Raw genomic sequence first — 15,641 nt, 5'->3', positions numbered from 1 at the left:
GTGGAAATGTGAAACAACGTACTTTTGTGTCACTTTTGTACAGCTTGAAGCAAGCGTTAGATAGTACAGTATTAAGCTCATCTCTTTCAAAAAAATAAACGAAATTAAACACGCAAATATAAACACGCAGATTATTACATTGGCACTTACCTTCCACTTTCTACGTTATGACTGGCGAGGAGCACGCTAAATTCTTGCAGGGACGTTTGAATAATATAAGGGGTTTTAATTTCCCCCGTCTTAAGTTTCAAATCAAAATTCGAGATTTGCAAGGAGAGCACCTTTTCGAAAAATTAGCGATTTTTTTAAAATTGTTATTTTAAATTTCGGGATATTTAAGGCGGCTGAAGGGAAAGGTATCCAAGATTGTAATAAGTATCATAAGTATAATATATTATATACAGGGTGTCTTTATTTGATCGGCCCAGGCATTTTTCTCAAAAACTATACTTTCTAGAAATGTGAAATTTTCAGTATGTACTCTATCGGGGGAGATCGTTGTTATTTGTGAATTTTTCACGGTTTTAGAAGTGTTAGTTTTCGAAGGCTACGTGATAGACGAAAAGTTTCAATTTTATTTGTTTTTCATGACCAATTATTTAAGTGACGAAATGTCCGATTTCCACCATACCAATTCCATTAAAGGTTTTCGAGTATGCTTATTGAAACTTTTCGTCTACCACGTAGCGTTCAAAAACTAACACTTCTAAAACCCTGAAAAATTTCACGTTTTTTCTGAAATTTACAAATAACAATGATCTCCCCGGAGAGAATACATACTGAAAATTTCACATTTCTAGAAAGTATAGTTTTTGAGAAAAATACCTGGGCCGATCAAATGAAGACGTCAATGTATATCTTAGAGAAAAGTTCCTATGCGGAAGTCAGATGAGATGAAATACGTCTTATACCAGAAGTATATAGTAATATATCCCTCATGGGATAAGTATTCGTCTATCAATCCTACTAATGTTATTCGCTTGAAACATGTATCTTTAAAACTTGATTTTTTTTCTATCACATTTAATATTGCTTCAATATTTACTTCAAACGTGTTTCAAAATTATATTACGAAAAAGTTTTTATTTTATTTTATATTTTTTTTTTGAAAAATCAGATTCTATAAGAATGCTATAACGCTGCTTACAGCAGCCAAATAAATAAGTGCTAGCCACAGAACTAGAGGTAATATACCCCTATATTAAAATCTGGGTAAAAAGTTCGACCCACCCTATGAAAGTTTTTACCTCTCCGAGGGGACAAAGTCCCCTAGGAGGGGTTATACAACGACCGTGTCTGTCTGTGGGTGGGTCTGTGGGTGGGTCTGTGGGTGTGTCTGTCTGTCAGGACTGCGAACGCGTTCGCATTTTCGGTGCAAAGTGTAATCACTGCGTACGCAGTTTCTCAAAGGGTTGGCAAAACCACCGTGTGACGGTGAGCGTTAACGGATGCATTTGCGGTTTGGTTTGGATGGTGTTTTTTCGCTCACCGTCGTGACGGTTTGGTGTATTACGGTTTTTGTAATGTTTATGCGTAGGTTGTGAGTGTTGAATTTGTTGTGTTTGTGTTCTGATGGATGTGCATGTTGAGTCTGTTGTGTTTATATGGGCGTTTTCTCTCCAACTTCTTCTTAATGACTTTGGGACGGACCGAGTGCTGAGTGTAATGCTACCTCTCAACGTCCAATGGCAGGGTTTCCACCAGTTGTACACGGTATTCGTCTTAGTATCAATTTGCGATCGCATCGGGCGGGATTTGAACCCGAGACCTCCTGATTGACAGGCGGACGTTCTACCACAGAACCACCGACACTTGTCACACCTTATTGAAAATTAGACCTTCAGCTTTATCGGAAGCGTATTTAATAGAGTACGAAATTTTGGTTTAATTGAAATAGAATTGAAATTGAAATTATTGCATCGAAGAAATTCTAATTTAGCGTTTCTCTATTGATTAAAAACAAATGCGCCACCCAGGTTTCGAACCCAGACCATTCGGCTTGGCAGTCGAGCGCTCTACCACAGAACCACCGATAGCTGCTTAGATTCACTGAAATTAAGACAGGCATCGTAAGCATAATAGGTAATAAAATCTTTTTTTATTAATGAATTTATGAAGGCCTAATCTGGTATTTTTTAAAGGTTAAATCTTGTTTTAGCGCAGTCAGCCGAGATTAGAGGGTTAAAGGGTAGACCCTGTGGGTGGTCCACTTTCTTAACGACCTATATATAGTTCTGTTAATTCAAAGGAGATAATTTAACGTTAATTGCTTTAAGAGCTGGCGGTTAGTCAAGTGGCTCTCTGTGCTTTGTTGATGGTAAGGTTTTTGCTTCTTGTAAATACATTTGGTGTGGATATTTGGATATCTACGATTTCTAACGCAGTCAATGATTTCTTGGGTGTGCGAGTCATTATATGATATTGGAAATTGGACGGCATTGGTCTTTTTCATGTGGTATGCGTCACAACGTCAACAGGAAGTGAACGAGTCGTCCACTACCAGATATCTACGGTATCTTCATCAAGGGCGAGTGTTGAAATAAAATGAGCGTTAAAGATGCGGCAAGTATTTCGTAAGCGAGTAATTCCAAAAAGCCTCTGTAGATATTTCATTAAAATTTGCTTCGTATTATATTTAACTGATAAACTTGTTCTGTAAAAGGGTTTAATTCAATTGTGCATTGTTATAGTACGTCCAACTTACTGTTGTAACTACTTAACTTATGATATTCTGAATAAATTAAAATTGGTCGTTTCGTCTCAATTATTTTAATTATAATTAAAATTTTATACCGGGCGGGATAGAAATGGGTTAATATTTTTAACAAATAACTCTAAATTGCGGAGATATATCTTTAAGGGTTATCTCGAGAAATTAATACCACTAGGGACAATTCTTCCGAGGAGAGGTATATTTTGGCTTGCCAACTTGTATTTATATGAAGAAGAATTTCCTGTCTTGCGTAGTTTCGTGTTTTCGGGTTAAAGTCGTCTGCGGTTCAGACGACGTGTAACAAAATCGCAGTTTCTTATTGGTCTTTCATATAAATTCAAATTTTGCTGGCTGGGTCACAAATATTTATCCAATTATTAGTTTGGATCACAAATATTTATTCTATTATTAGTTTGGATCACAAATATTTATTCTATTAGTAGTTTGGAATAAAAATATTTATTCTATTAGTAGTTTGGAATAAAAATATTTCTATTATTAGTTTGGATCACATATATATTCAATTATTAGTTTAGATCACAAATATTTATTCTATTATTAATTTGGATCACAAATATTTGTTCTATTAGTAGTTTGAATCAAAAATATTTATTCTAAATTAGTAGTTTGAATCAAAAATATTTATTCTAAATTAGTAGTTTGGATCAAAAATATTTATTCTAAATTAGTAGTTTGGATCAAAAATATTTATTCTAAATTAGTAGTTTGGATCAAAAATATTTATTCTAAATTAGTAGTTTGGATCAAAAATATTTATTCTAAGTTAGTAGTTTGGATCAAAAATATTTATTCTAAGTTAGTAGTTTGGATCAAAAATATTTATTCTAAATTAGTAGTTTGGATCAGAAATATTTATTCTAAATTAGTAGTTTGGATCAGAAATATTTATTCTAAATTAGTAGTTTGGATCAAAAATATTTTTTCTAAATTAGTAGTTTGGATCAAAAATATTTATTCTAAATTAGTAGTTTGAATCAAAAATATTTATTCTATTATTAATTTGGATCACAAATATTTGTTCTATTAGTAGTTTGGATCAAAAATATTTATTCTAAATTAGTAGTTTGGATCAAAAATATTTATTCTAAATTAGTAGTTTGGATCAAAAATATTTATTCTAAATTAGTAGTTTGGATCAAAAATATTTATTCTAAATTAGTAGTTTGGATCAAAAATATTTATTCTAAATTAGTATTTGGATCAAAAATATTTATTCTAAATTAGTATTTGGATCACAAATATTTATTCTATTAGTATTTGGATCACAAATATTTATTCTATTAGTATTTGGATCACAAATATTTATTCTATTAGTATTTGGATCACAAATATTTATTCTATTAGTATTTGGATCACAAATATTTATTTTATTAGTATTTGGATCACAAATATTTATTTTATTAGTATTTGGATCACAAATATTTATTTTATTAGTATTTGGATCACAAATATTTATTTTATTAGTATTTGGATCACAAATATTTATTTTATTAGTATTTGGATCACAAATATTTATTTTATTAGTATTTGGATCACAAATATTTATTCTATTAGTATTTGGATCACAAATATTTATTTTATTAGTATTTGGATCACAAATATTTATTCTATTAGTATTTGGATCACAAATATTTATTTTATTAGTATTTGGATCACAAATATTTATTTTATTAGTATTTGGATCACAAATATTTATTTTATTAGTATTTGGATCACAAATATTTATTCTATTAGTATTTGGATCACAAATATTTATTTTATTAGTATTTGGATCACAAATATTTATTTTATTAGTATTTGGATCACAAATATTTATTTTATTAGTATTTGGATCACAAATATTTATTTTATTAGTATTTGGATCACAAATATTTATTCTATTAGTATTTGGATCAAATATTGATTCTATTAGTATTTGGATCAAATATTTATTCTATTAGTATTTGGATCACAAATATTTAACATGATTAAAATCAAGATTTAAATCAATGATTTTTGAAAAAAAATCATTCATTTAAATCATACAATGCATTTTAATGTAGGAATAAAAAATGACAAAAATAGTTTCTTAAAAAATTAAAATACACAGAGTAAACTAAAATATTAAATAGTTATTAAATTCAATTACGATTTAATTTAATTCAAGATGAAAGTAAAATATCCGATAATTATACAGGAAAAGAGGCAATATTTGTAGGGCTGCGCGATTAGTGGTTTTAGGCAACCGAATCGGTTATCGGGTATCAATTGTTTTCATAGAGTATTCGAATCGAGTAATCGAGTACCTGATTAAGGGGAAACTCTCTTATTCGAGTCGAGTTTCTCAAAAAAATCTCGAGTAATATTTTTAACGAGTCGGGTTATCGAGTACTTGATTAGGAGCTGGTTTTATTCAAGTAATTATGAAATTAAATTTAAAAGGAGTATAAAGTAACTTTCAATGCTGAAAAACATTCCTTTAATTTAAATGAACCACAGTTTCCACAACTTTTTAGGTACCATTTATTGCCCCCAAAAAGTTGATAAAACTGGATAAAATATGTTTTATAAATAAATGAATGAATAGACAGGTTAAACCGAAATCCCGAACACTTTCCAAGAAATCCGAAATCCAGCCTGAAATTCTTCAAAATCCGGTAAGAAATCTAGAAATCCGACGATAAATCTAGAAATTACACAATCGAGGAATTCGGCGAGAAATCTAAAAATCGCAAAATCCCGAAATCCGACAAGAAATCTAGAAATTGTGAAATCCCGAAATCCGACAAGAAATCTAGAAATTGCAAAATCCCTAAATCCGACAAGAAATCTAGAAATTGCAAAATCCCTAAATCCGACAAAAATCTAGAAATTGCAAAATCCCGAAATCCGACAAGAAATCTAGAAATTGCAAAATCCCGAAATCCGACAAGAAATCTAAAAATTGCAAAATCCCGAAATCCGACAAGAAATCTAGAAATTGCTCAATCCCGAAATCCGACAAGAAATCTAGAAATTGCTAAATCCCGAAATCCGACAAGAAATCTAAAAATTGCAAAATCCCGAAATCCGACAAGAAATCTAGAAATTGCAAAATCCCGAAATCCGACAAGAAATCTAAAAATTGCAAAATCCCGAAATCCGACAAGAAATCTAGAAATTGCGAAATCCCGAAATCCGACAAGAAATCTAAAAATTGCAAAATCCCGAAATCCGACAAGAAATCTAGAAATTGCAAAATCCCGAAATCCGACAAGAAATCTAAAAATTGCAAAATCCCGAAATCCGACAAGAAATCTAGAAATTGCTAAATCCCGAAATCCGACAAGAAATCTAGAAATTGCTAAATCCCGAAATCCGACAAGAAATCTAGAAATTGCAAAATCCCGAAATCCGACAAGAAATCTAGAAATTGCAAAATCCCGAAATCCGACAAGAAATCTAAAAATTGCAAAATCCCGAAATCCGACAAGAAATCTAGAAATTGCGAAATCCCGATATCCGACAAGAAATCTAGAAATTGCAAAATCCCGAAATCCGACAAGAAATCCAGAAATACCGAAACTCGACGATAAATCCAGGAATCTGTCGAGAAATCCCGGAATCCGACGAGAAATCCAGAAATCCGACGATAAAACCCGAAATCCGACGATAAAACCCGAAATCCGACGATAAAACCCGAAATCGAGTTATTCGACAAGAAATCCCGAAATCCGACGATAAATCAAAAAACCTCGAAATCCGACGACAAATCCCGAAATTGAGATATTCGACAAGAAATCCCGAAATCCGGGACAAAAGTGAAGAAATCCGAAATCCAACAAGAAATCTTGAAATCCAGCGTGAAAATTCCGAACACATTTTTGCTGAATGCCCGACCCCTCGGGTTAAACGCGTAGGAATGTAGACTGTTTTCGAGAGGTGACTTCACCAGTCCATAGCCATCTGTACCTTCCGCAACGTAAAAATTATTTTAAAACCAAGAGGCAGAGCTAATACAGGTGACGTCGTTTTGGCGGGAAAAAGAATAACGGACACCGAGAGTAAAACCTTAATTTCGGCCACTTAACAGCGTTGATAGTTTCGAGCTAATTTTTGGAAGTTACGATATTTTCAATGTCGCCTTTTTCGATAATTCAGCTTGCGCGTACGATAATGTACGATAATTTTAAAATTAGCTGATAATCTTACTTTGAAACTAATCCATCGAACTTTTAATGTTGTTTGATTTTTATTCCACAAATTTTACAACAAATTCTAATTTACCGTCAGTTTTCAGGCGTACGATAATTTATTTCTGAAATCGATCATTTTTTGGCTCTGTTACGATAATTCGTGTTACAGGAATTACTGGCAACGCTGGAACTAAGATTTGTACCATGTTCCTTACCCCCTCCCAAAGAAAATATAAAATTAAGATTTATTTTTATTTTTTCTGAATAATATCTGCAGATTAAAATTATATAATTGTTTTCGCTAAATCACACGGAGCTCATTTCAATTTGGTTTTTATTTAGTTTAGAAGAGATATTTTAAAGATAAATAGGTCGGTTTACAGTTCGTTCGACGCCGAGTTTACTTTACAGGGGTAAGCAAAAACTCGGATTTTTTTTAGCTTCTCTCAATCGAGAGATGGCGCCAATAGTTGCTAAATTGTAGCTAAAACCTACTAGTGGCGCCATCTCAAGAACTTCTGAAATTAAAAACAAAATCCTAACATCGCCCTGCCCCTGTGACTTACTATCCAGTTATACATCAGTAAACCCACCTATAATGTTAAAAACACAAAAATCCCAAAAAAGTTATAAATAGTGACAGGAATCCATACCCTCTACTTGGAACGCTTATCGCGGCAGATTTTCGTCTCGATGTGGCTGACGGTTTTTATGACGTCACTATGTTAACTTAACAAACAACAACGTGAGAGAGGAGCGCGCGCAGAGGGGATTTTTTCTCTCGTAGGCGGGGCCAAAGCCGTCAGAGTGATCTTACCATACGCGATACGCCAGGATAAGCATTCCAAGTAGAGGTACGGATTCCTAATAGCATAAGTTAAAGATACCATTAACTTATGCTAATAGTGACAAATTTGAGAAAAATTGACTTTTAGTAACAGAATTTAAAAACAGTGATTTTAAGTGACTCAGCTTCAGTTAAACCCAGGGCCGTGCAGAGGTATTCTGGGGCCCGGGGTCAAACTTACCCGGGGGCCCCTTCGATTTGCACCCCCCCCTCCTTGAGCTTCTTCGATGGACCCTACAGCTACGGGCATCCCTCTTGGGCCCTTTCCATCCGGGCCCCGGGGATTTTGCCCCCCTGCCCCCCCCCCTCTGCACGGCCCTGGTTAAACCTGGTGGCTGAAACGCTAGATTCGTTCATCCATCGAAGATATAGAATTCCATTTCCATATCGAGTAGTATCAGTCACACAACGTCACCAATGTTTTTTCCCATAGTTAAAAAAACGCGCCTAAAATGGCAGCTATGGTCAAAGCTACGAAGTGATATTACCTTGGACGAATAATTACTAGACTCGAAACCTAAGCAAAATCCCCGGTTCCACAATTTGCATCGCCCGTCAGCGCTCCTACCGAGAGAATCGCGAAATATTTCTATCCAAAAACGAAACACGTGGGTAAGAATGACAGATGCTGTTTTTAATAGAAGTGAGGCTTTGGAATTTTAATAGGCTTTAGATTATTCAGTAATAATTGTATTGGAATAAAAATGAAAGGGTAATGATTTAATTAAATTAAATAGGAAGTACGCTTTAATTTTTTTTGGCATATATAGTTGTGTGAAGGTTTAAATAGATTATAAATTTAAAAATACCGAATCAAAAAGGAAATAAAGGTGTAAGCTTTGACGACAGTGACACCACGGCGCTACAAGTCATTTGGTTTCGGGTCTAGTAATTATTCGTTCAAGATATTACTGTGGGAAGCAGAAAAATCTTCAAACGTTTCGCGCCAAAAAGACGTCACAAGGAATTACGAGCGCCCTCTCGACTCTTCCCTTGATAATAAAATAATTTATTTTGTGTTTTAAAGCCTGGAGATAAAGACGGCTATAACCCGTCTATTAAATAATATTTTCGCGTTAGCAAGTTCCATAATAATATCGTTAGGCATAATTACACGCGTGAAATTTGGAAATGCGATTGGCGGGAAAATTGTGCCCATTGAAAATGGCTTTTACTCTGCGAAGATACATGCAGCGTTGCCAGCAGGCTTGGAAATAAGGTTTATTTCTAAACTGGTCTATTTGGCCAGTGACTCCCAACTCTTGAATTATTTAAGTGGTCATGTGGACCAGTTGGTTAATAATACGGTATATAATTTTAAATTAATAAATTGGACACTGGACCAGTGAACCCCTAGCTTTTGAATAAAAAAACTGGTCCGAGCAATTAATAAACTGGTCTTTGACCCAGTGACCACCGCTTATTTCCAAGCCTGGTTGCCAGACGTACGATAACTATCGTATACGTCGATAATTTCTAGCTAATTTTTAAGGCGCATTATAATTTCAAAAGCGTGCTATACAGTACGCTATTTTCGATAATTCAGTCTGTGCGTATGATAATGTACAATAATTTTATAAATTTGGCAGAAACTGGTTAAAGCTGCAACTTCTTATTATTTTTCTATTTTAGTTAAGATATTTTCCATAGGTCGATTTTAAAATTTCATTTCTCATAACGTTTAACGTTGATATTTAAAAAAAAAATCAAATTTACTACAAATTTTCAAGCCTAGGATAATTGTTTTCTGAAATTAATCATCTTTTTTCAGTGATAGGATAATATTATTTTAAGGATCTGGTAACGCTGGGTATATATGTTTAATAGTCGAAACAGACTCTTCTCTCGTAAGACATACTATATTACTTCTTTTATTATATTTCGGCACAAATTGATTAAAAGATATAAGAAAGGTTACCTTCCCCTCGAAGCCGCACCTATATTAACACTTCCTACCTTAGATAATTTTAATAAAAACGGAGGTAATCTTAAAGAAGGTTTCTTTACATTGGAAGACTGAGTTATTGAACTGCGTTCACTCAAAGTTGCTTTCGACTGTTGAAAACTTAACTCAGATTTTATACCGGAGAGGCATATAGTTATCCAAGATCTTAAAATATTTGGTACGTATTATAAGTATTTTTTAAATATAAACGTAATTTTTTATTTCAATTAACAACCTGCACTTGGAAGACAATATAGAGCTTGACAAGTATATACCATCAATTTCCTAATGTTAATTAAAGCTATTTACCTCCTGGAATAACAAAGTAGCGTAGGCTTAACTTAACAAGTAATTAAATTTGCAACGATACCACTGTTCCTTTGGTCGATTCAGTCACTGTTATTTGGTTCAAACTACATAATCCTACTTTGACTTTGAACGAAATGCCGTGGAATCTTTTCAAATGCCAAGATAAATACCAAAAGCAAATCCTAGAAGAAGTAAATCATTTAAAATACTGAAGAGATTTTTAAATAAATATAAAAGGTTTATCGGTAATTTGACAACGAAAATGTCTACAAAAAGTATACAGAATTTTGTGTATCTACCTTTAAATAATAATGATTATATGGCATACAATTTTCAATTTACTTAATTATTATTTTACTAAACACCCTTTTATTTAAATGTTTAAATTTAAAAAAAAATCATTTAGACATTAGTTCATATTTCAATTATTATTATTAAATTATTTTAACAATTCCATTTCCAACGTATACACGCAACGATCAACGACGTATTCAAAATTCCCGCTGAAAGAAAGGTTAAAATATTTCCCCCTCATAGAAATGAGTGTAAAAACCAATTGACAGATGGCGACAGCGACTCGGGAAGAAATTAGGAATCGAAATCATATGACAATTTCTGGTAAAACATCAATTTCGGGAAGGATTATGGTTTTTCCCTAATTTAAAATTTAATTAAAACCTTCTAATTTGAGAAACAAAGAACTAAAAACGAGGGAATTTTTTTAAAATAGTAAAACGAATGTCAAATAGTTTTGTGGTCTACTTTTTCTCGGGGTTGTTTACAAAGTTTACGCCTTTCATAACCAATCCAAGGCTTAAAAGCGGTATTTCAAAATACGCAATTTACCTGACTATAAACCATCCTAATAAGAAACAGCACAAACCGATCAACGGAAACGCGAAAAATATACCGTTCAAATACATTTTCGAGGGAAAGGTGGCAAAATGAGCCGCTATTTATGAAAGAATATCATCGAAGTTTTGTAAATGTCCAAGTCACTAACGTGAATTCGCAGGTCGCCGCCATTGAAACTTTTTTTCTGCCAGATTTGACACGTGGGAAATATCCTCCAATCACGCGTTAGCGACTTCGTTGTTCCAATCCGCCATAACCGTCGCCATCTTCTGATTAGTTTCCTTTAGGCTTCGGAAGTTTTCGCTAATCAATGGATTTTAAAACAATGTAAAGAGCGATAATTTTGGTCCCATCGGACTCTTAAGATCATGGGCTCACCATGACACATCCTAATTTTATAACTAATGGCGCTAGCCTGGAGGATTGCCACACTAATTTTTTCGCTTTGGTAAGTTACTCTCAAATTCATGTTTTTCGTATACTTCGTATCCATTATGATGGCAACGTTAGGCCTAGGCCTAGCGCTACTATTCTAACGTATTTTAGCCGTACTGATGAATGCCGATGTAGGCTTAGAAAAAAAAAACCCGGATTCAAACGAAACAATGTTAGATTTCCCCGTGACAAACGGTTCACCGTAATATGCTTTACGTTAATTTCAAAGTAAATCGTTGTGTTTACTTGTGAATACCGTTCAAAGACCTAAAAATCGGTGAATTATCTTTATTATGGGTAGATCACTGTAGGAATGCGAAATGTTCTTTAACCTAGATTCGTTTCTTAAATCCAGTGCATTTAAATACACGTTAAATTCACGATAAACCCTATTGTTAATGTTAATTGTGTAGTATGTTAGGTAGGGCCTTTTCATTTAAGGGCTATAACAGGTTGTATTTTAGTCTAGTAGAGTATGAGTTTCACTTAACTCTTGTTCTTATCTGTACTGATTAGATAAACTAAACGTCCGATTAACGTGAGAACAACGCATACGCGATGTTAGTACATCGTAACTCGCTATTTTATTCATACTAATATTAAGTTTATAAAATGGAAATTTTGGAGTAGCAGATATAAATTAATTTTTCTCGTAATATGTTAATCTAATGAGGTCAAACAGTGGACCGCTACAGTTTTGACCTTAACTCAATTTAAAACTGGTTCAGTGAGACGTTATTAAGGAGAATTTACACTAAATACTTTCAAGCCAAGGCTATCGTGTATATTGTACTTTTAACTCGTACGTGTTTGTTACAAATTATAAACTATGCTACTGCCAAACGTTTTAACTGTTAAAAAGGGGGCTATGTTCAACGCCAAATTTGACTACAATAAATTGGTTTTGATGTGAAATGATACTCAAAAGTAAAAACGTTTTGTAAAGTTTTTGGGAATTAGCCAGATTTTGACAAAAAAATTGAGCTTGCCAAGTATTTAAGTGAAATATTGATACATTCAAAACTGTACTGGAGGGGTGAATTAAGTCATTAGAAGGATATAAGGTTGTCTTATTATTGCATTACTGTAGTTTTGACTTGCAGGTAGAGGTAGTCTGGAAAACTTCCTCAAAAAGTAACGTGAAAAACGTTTTTGGGTTAACTTATGTTTGAATTACTGAGGCGTTAAATGAAAAATATTCTTTTCAAAGACTGTACGAGTACATTTACAAGGAGAGAGCTTATTGATTATAATTTTTTAACTTCTCTAAGTTAGAGCTTTAATTTTTTGCATGCTTTAAAATAGAAATTAGTGTTTGGAAATTTGCATGATGGTTTATGAAATGGTCTGAAATATTGCATAGATTTTCTACGTGGTATTAAATTGTATCATTAGAAATTGTAATAAATAGTTTTGCCTTGATCTAAAATATATTGTCTTTTGCACGCATGTTCTAGTGGATTTCAGCACATTTTTGCTCTTAACAGGCCTATCATTACTACGTAACAGGTGTAGCGTTCAGGGTTTAATGGTATGTTACGCTGTATGAAGCTCATATCACGTTGTAGAGTAAAGTAAAGGGCGGTAAATTTGAAATTTCAATGAACCAATGATCTCTTGGTATACTATTACTATGCTTACAGTTATTTTAATTACCAAAAGTAAGAGCCCCTTGCAATTTTATTTATGGACCATGTTATATTAAATAACCCACGCAAATCCCTCATTAGGTGAAAAATAGATGGCAGGCTGTCTCTTAGATTCAGTCTAAGCAAAATTGTTGCTAAAAATTGCCCAAGGGTAACAAGCCAAACTATTAACCTAATATTTCCCGCTTTCGTATTTGCTCATTAGCATAAATGCCACAATTGAAACGTAACAAAAACCTATTATCAATGCAACGTCAAAACTAGATAAAAACATCATCCCATTTCGAGCAAATTCGTTTATAAAACATAAATAAAACACCTAATCCAACCTTATAATTGTCATAAATTCATTATTTTCTTCCCCTCTATTAATTGTTATGTGAACTCGTAAGCCTCGGCGATAAAGATACGCGAAGTCAAGACACACTATCAAACCAGGGCGAATCAAAAATATTGTCTGGATATTCGCGCGCCGTTTGGAAAATTACCGAACGGATCGTACGCGGATTTTACCCTCTCGTCAACTTCGTACCCCGTAATCAGCTAAGTGTCTGGGCCGCCCCCCTCTCTTTGGTTCGTTCGTTCCCCCCCCCCCCCACTTGCCCAATCCCGAAAGTCCGTAGATGTTCCTCGCGCGCGCGAGCCAGGTGACGATAGTGTGACGTATGCCTTTCGTGTAGAGGTACTTTTTGATAATCTTTCGACCCGATTTACGTGAATATTCGTAGGTTGAATGAGAGATCGAGCGAGCGAGGGGGGGGGGGGGGGGTTACGCGTTGCAAAGACTGAAGATATTTTGATGCGAAGTTTTGTGGACTCGTTTCGGGTCCCCCCCCCCCCCTCACCTGGTCTAACTTGAGTTGCGTACAATTATTATCTACAAGGTGTAGTTTTGTAACTTTTTATATATATAATATTTCCCTTTTGATTTCGGTATTTCATTTGAACCTTGAAAGGGGCACTCTTGGTTTAGTTTAGGTTATCCTATTATAAATTAGTTAGAACTTGTTACTGTTTTTTTTTATTATTATTTCGTAACATATTTTAGTTTTTCAAAAGATTAGCTTACAATGCAAGGTCGTGACTTTTTCGTATTTTTAAAAAAATCTACCTTTTATCAGGGTTCATACAGACCTGGAAGTATCAGGGAATTCATTTGTCGACGGAAATGTCAGGGAAATTAAATTTGATGTAAATTTTCTAATTTGCAGTTGGATTTAATATTTAAATGGATATACATTGCTTTAAAAATTTGTTTATTAAAAAATTCTTCAATAGTATAATATATGGTAGTTAAATTGTTTTATACTAGGTTAGTAAATTCTTAATTAATCGCAATTAATTTTAAAATTATATATGAATTTATCGGCGAAATAAGAACCTTAACATTAAATATAACTGATTAATATGAGTTATAGAAAATAAATATGAATTAATTCGGCATTTAGCATTCTCTAAAATTATGGAAATGTCAGGAAATTTGAATATGGGTTTAAATTAAGGTCAGGGAATTAAAAAAAATAGTCTAAAAATCAGGGAAATGTCAGGAAATTTGAAAATGGGTTTAAAGGTCAGGGAATTAAAAAAATCAGTGAAATGTCAGGGAATTTGATTTCGGTTGCAAATAGGAAACCTTCACTAAAATTTAATTTTAAATAAGCAAATGTTTGGCACAAAATTAGTCAGGGAAAACTTTCTAAAGTCAGCGATTTTGAATCTGAATAAACTGGCAACCTTGTATAAACAACTATAAATATTAATTTGTCCGTGAAAAAGGAACTCTTGTACGATTTAAAGTAGGTCTATTTAACTAATTAAAGTTGATGAGTTACAGATAATTATAAATACCAATTTATTGGCGAAAAAAAAACAGAAATAACGTCAAAACAAATAGATATTTTTTATTCTACGTATAATGTTTTACCAACAATAGCTATCGCATAAGACTACACTTCACAGCCCCCCTTGATACATTATCTACATTTTCAATCGAGTTGTCAAACAGTTTGCTATTGTAACACGTTAGCTGACGAGCTTAAATTACAATACCTAGTTTGTATTAATTTTTTTATTATGCAACTGATAAATTATACTGTAGGAAAAATATTATGGTATTAACGTCATTTAATGAAGTGACTTAAATATTTATATATTTTCCTTTTTATATGAAGCAGGGTTGCCACAGTACCTGGAAAAGTCGAGGAAATTAAAAATGGTTGATAAATCGGGGAATTTTAAAAATTATCATAAAAATCAGGGAAATGTCAGGAAATTTAATTTTTCTTGCAAATTTGGTATAAAATAATTTAAATAAGGCTTGAAAATGGAAAATCTTTACTACTTTTTAAATATTGGTTTTCAAATGTCATCTTTTGGCGTGCAATAAGTCAGGGAAAATCTCCAGAAATAGCTAAGGAATTTGAGGCAACCCTAATAAAGTTATTTTTATTTTTTGATGTAAATTTTAACCATTTTATATCTTTTTTAGCAAATTATTTAAATATTTGCGTACATTGTAAATGTTAATTAAAATTTAAGTTAGTCCATGAATTTATTCATATACACACATATGTATATAAATACATTCATGGTTAGTCTTATTAAATTTAATTTTACTTCCTAATCGGCAGAATTACAGAAATTATTTTTGTACATTTTAATAAATATATAGAAATATATTAGTTTATTTAAATCAATGACTTTTTAAAAAAGG

General features: G+C 32.9%; 2 protein-coding genes across 2 annotated transcripts in view; one reads left to right on the top strand and one right to left on the bottom strand.

The window, feature by feature from the left end:
- The window catches only part of hob (bridge-like lipid transfer protein family member hobbit), a 47,249-nt gene extending 36,239 nt beyond the window's left edge, over positions 1-11,010 (bottom strand). The window contains exons 1-6 of the mRNA XM_090166247.1: positions 10,836-11,010; positions 10,051-10,171; positions 9,916-9,965; positions 9,692-9,845; positions 151-281; positions 23-83 (exon numbers count right to left, since the gene is read on the bottom strand). Coding sequence (XP_090022373.1) covers positions 23-83; positions 151-281; positions 9,692-9,845; positions 9,916-9,965; positions 10,051-10,171; positions 10,836-10,912 — 594 coding nt within the window. The 5' untranslated portion in view covers positions 10,913-11,010. The remainder of the gene's footprint in view (positions 1-22; positions 84-150; positions 282-9,691; positions 9,846-9,915; positions 9,966-10,050; positions 10,172-10,835) is intronic.
- Positions 11,005-15,641, top strand: part of LOC149958848 (mediator of RNA polymerase II transcription subunit 13-like) — a 63,086-nt gene continuing 58,449 nt past the window's right edge. The window contains exon 1 of the mRNA XM_090166246.1: positions 11,005-11,292. Within this exon, the coding sequence (XP_090022372.1) occupies positions 11,224-11,292 (69 nt within the window). The 5' untranslated portion in view covers positions 11,005-11,223. The remainder of the gene's footprint in view (positions 11,293-15,641) is intronic.

This window comes from Leiobunum rupestre, chromosome 2 (assembly GCF_980474605.1).
Source record: "Leiobunum rupestre chromosome 2, qqLeiRupe1.1.hap1, whole genome shotgun sequence".
Lineage (NCBI taxonomy): Eukaryota > Metazoa > Arthropoda > Arachnida > Opiliones > Sclerosomatidae > Leiobunum > Leiobunum rupestre.
Note: the sequence above shows the minus strand (reverse complement) of the source record. Positions and strands in the feature narration are given on the sequence as shown.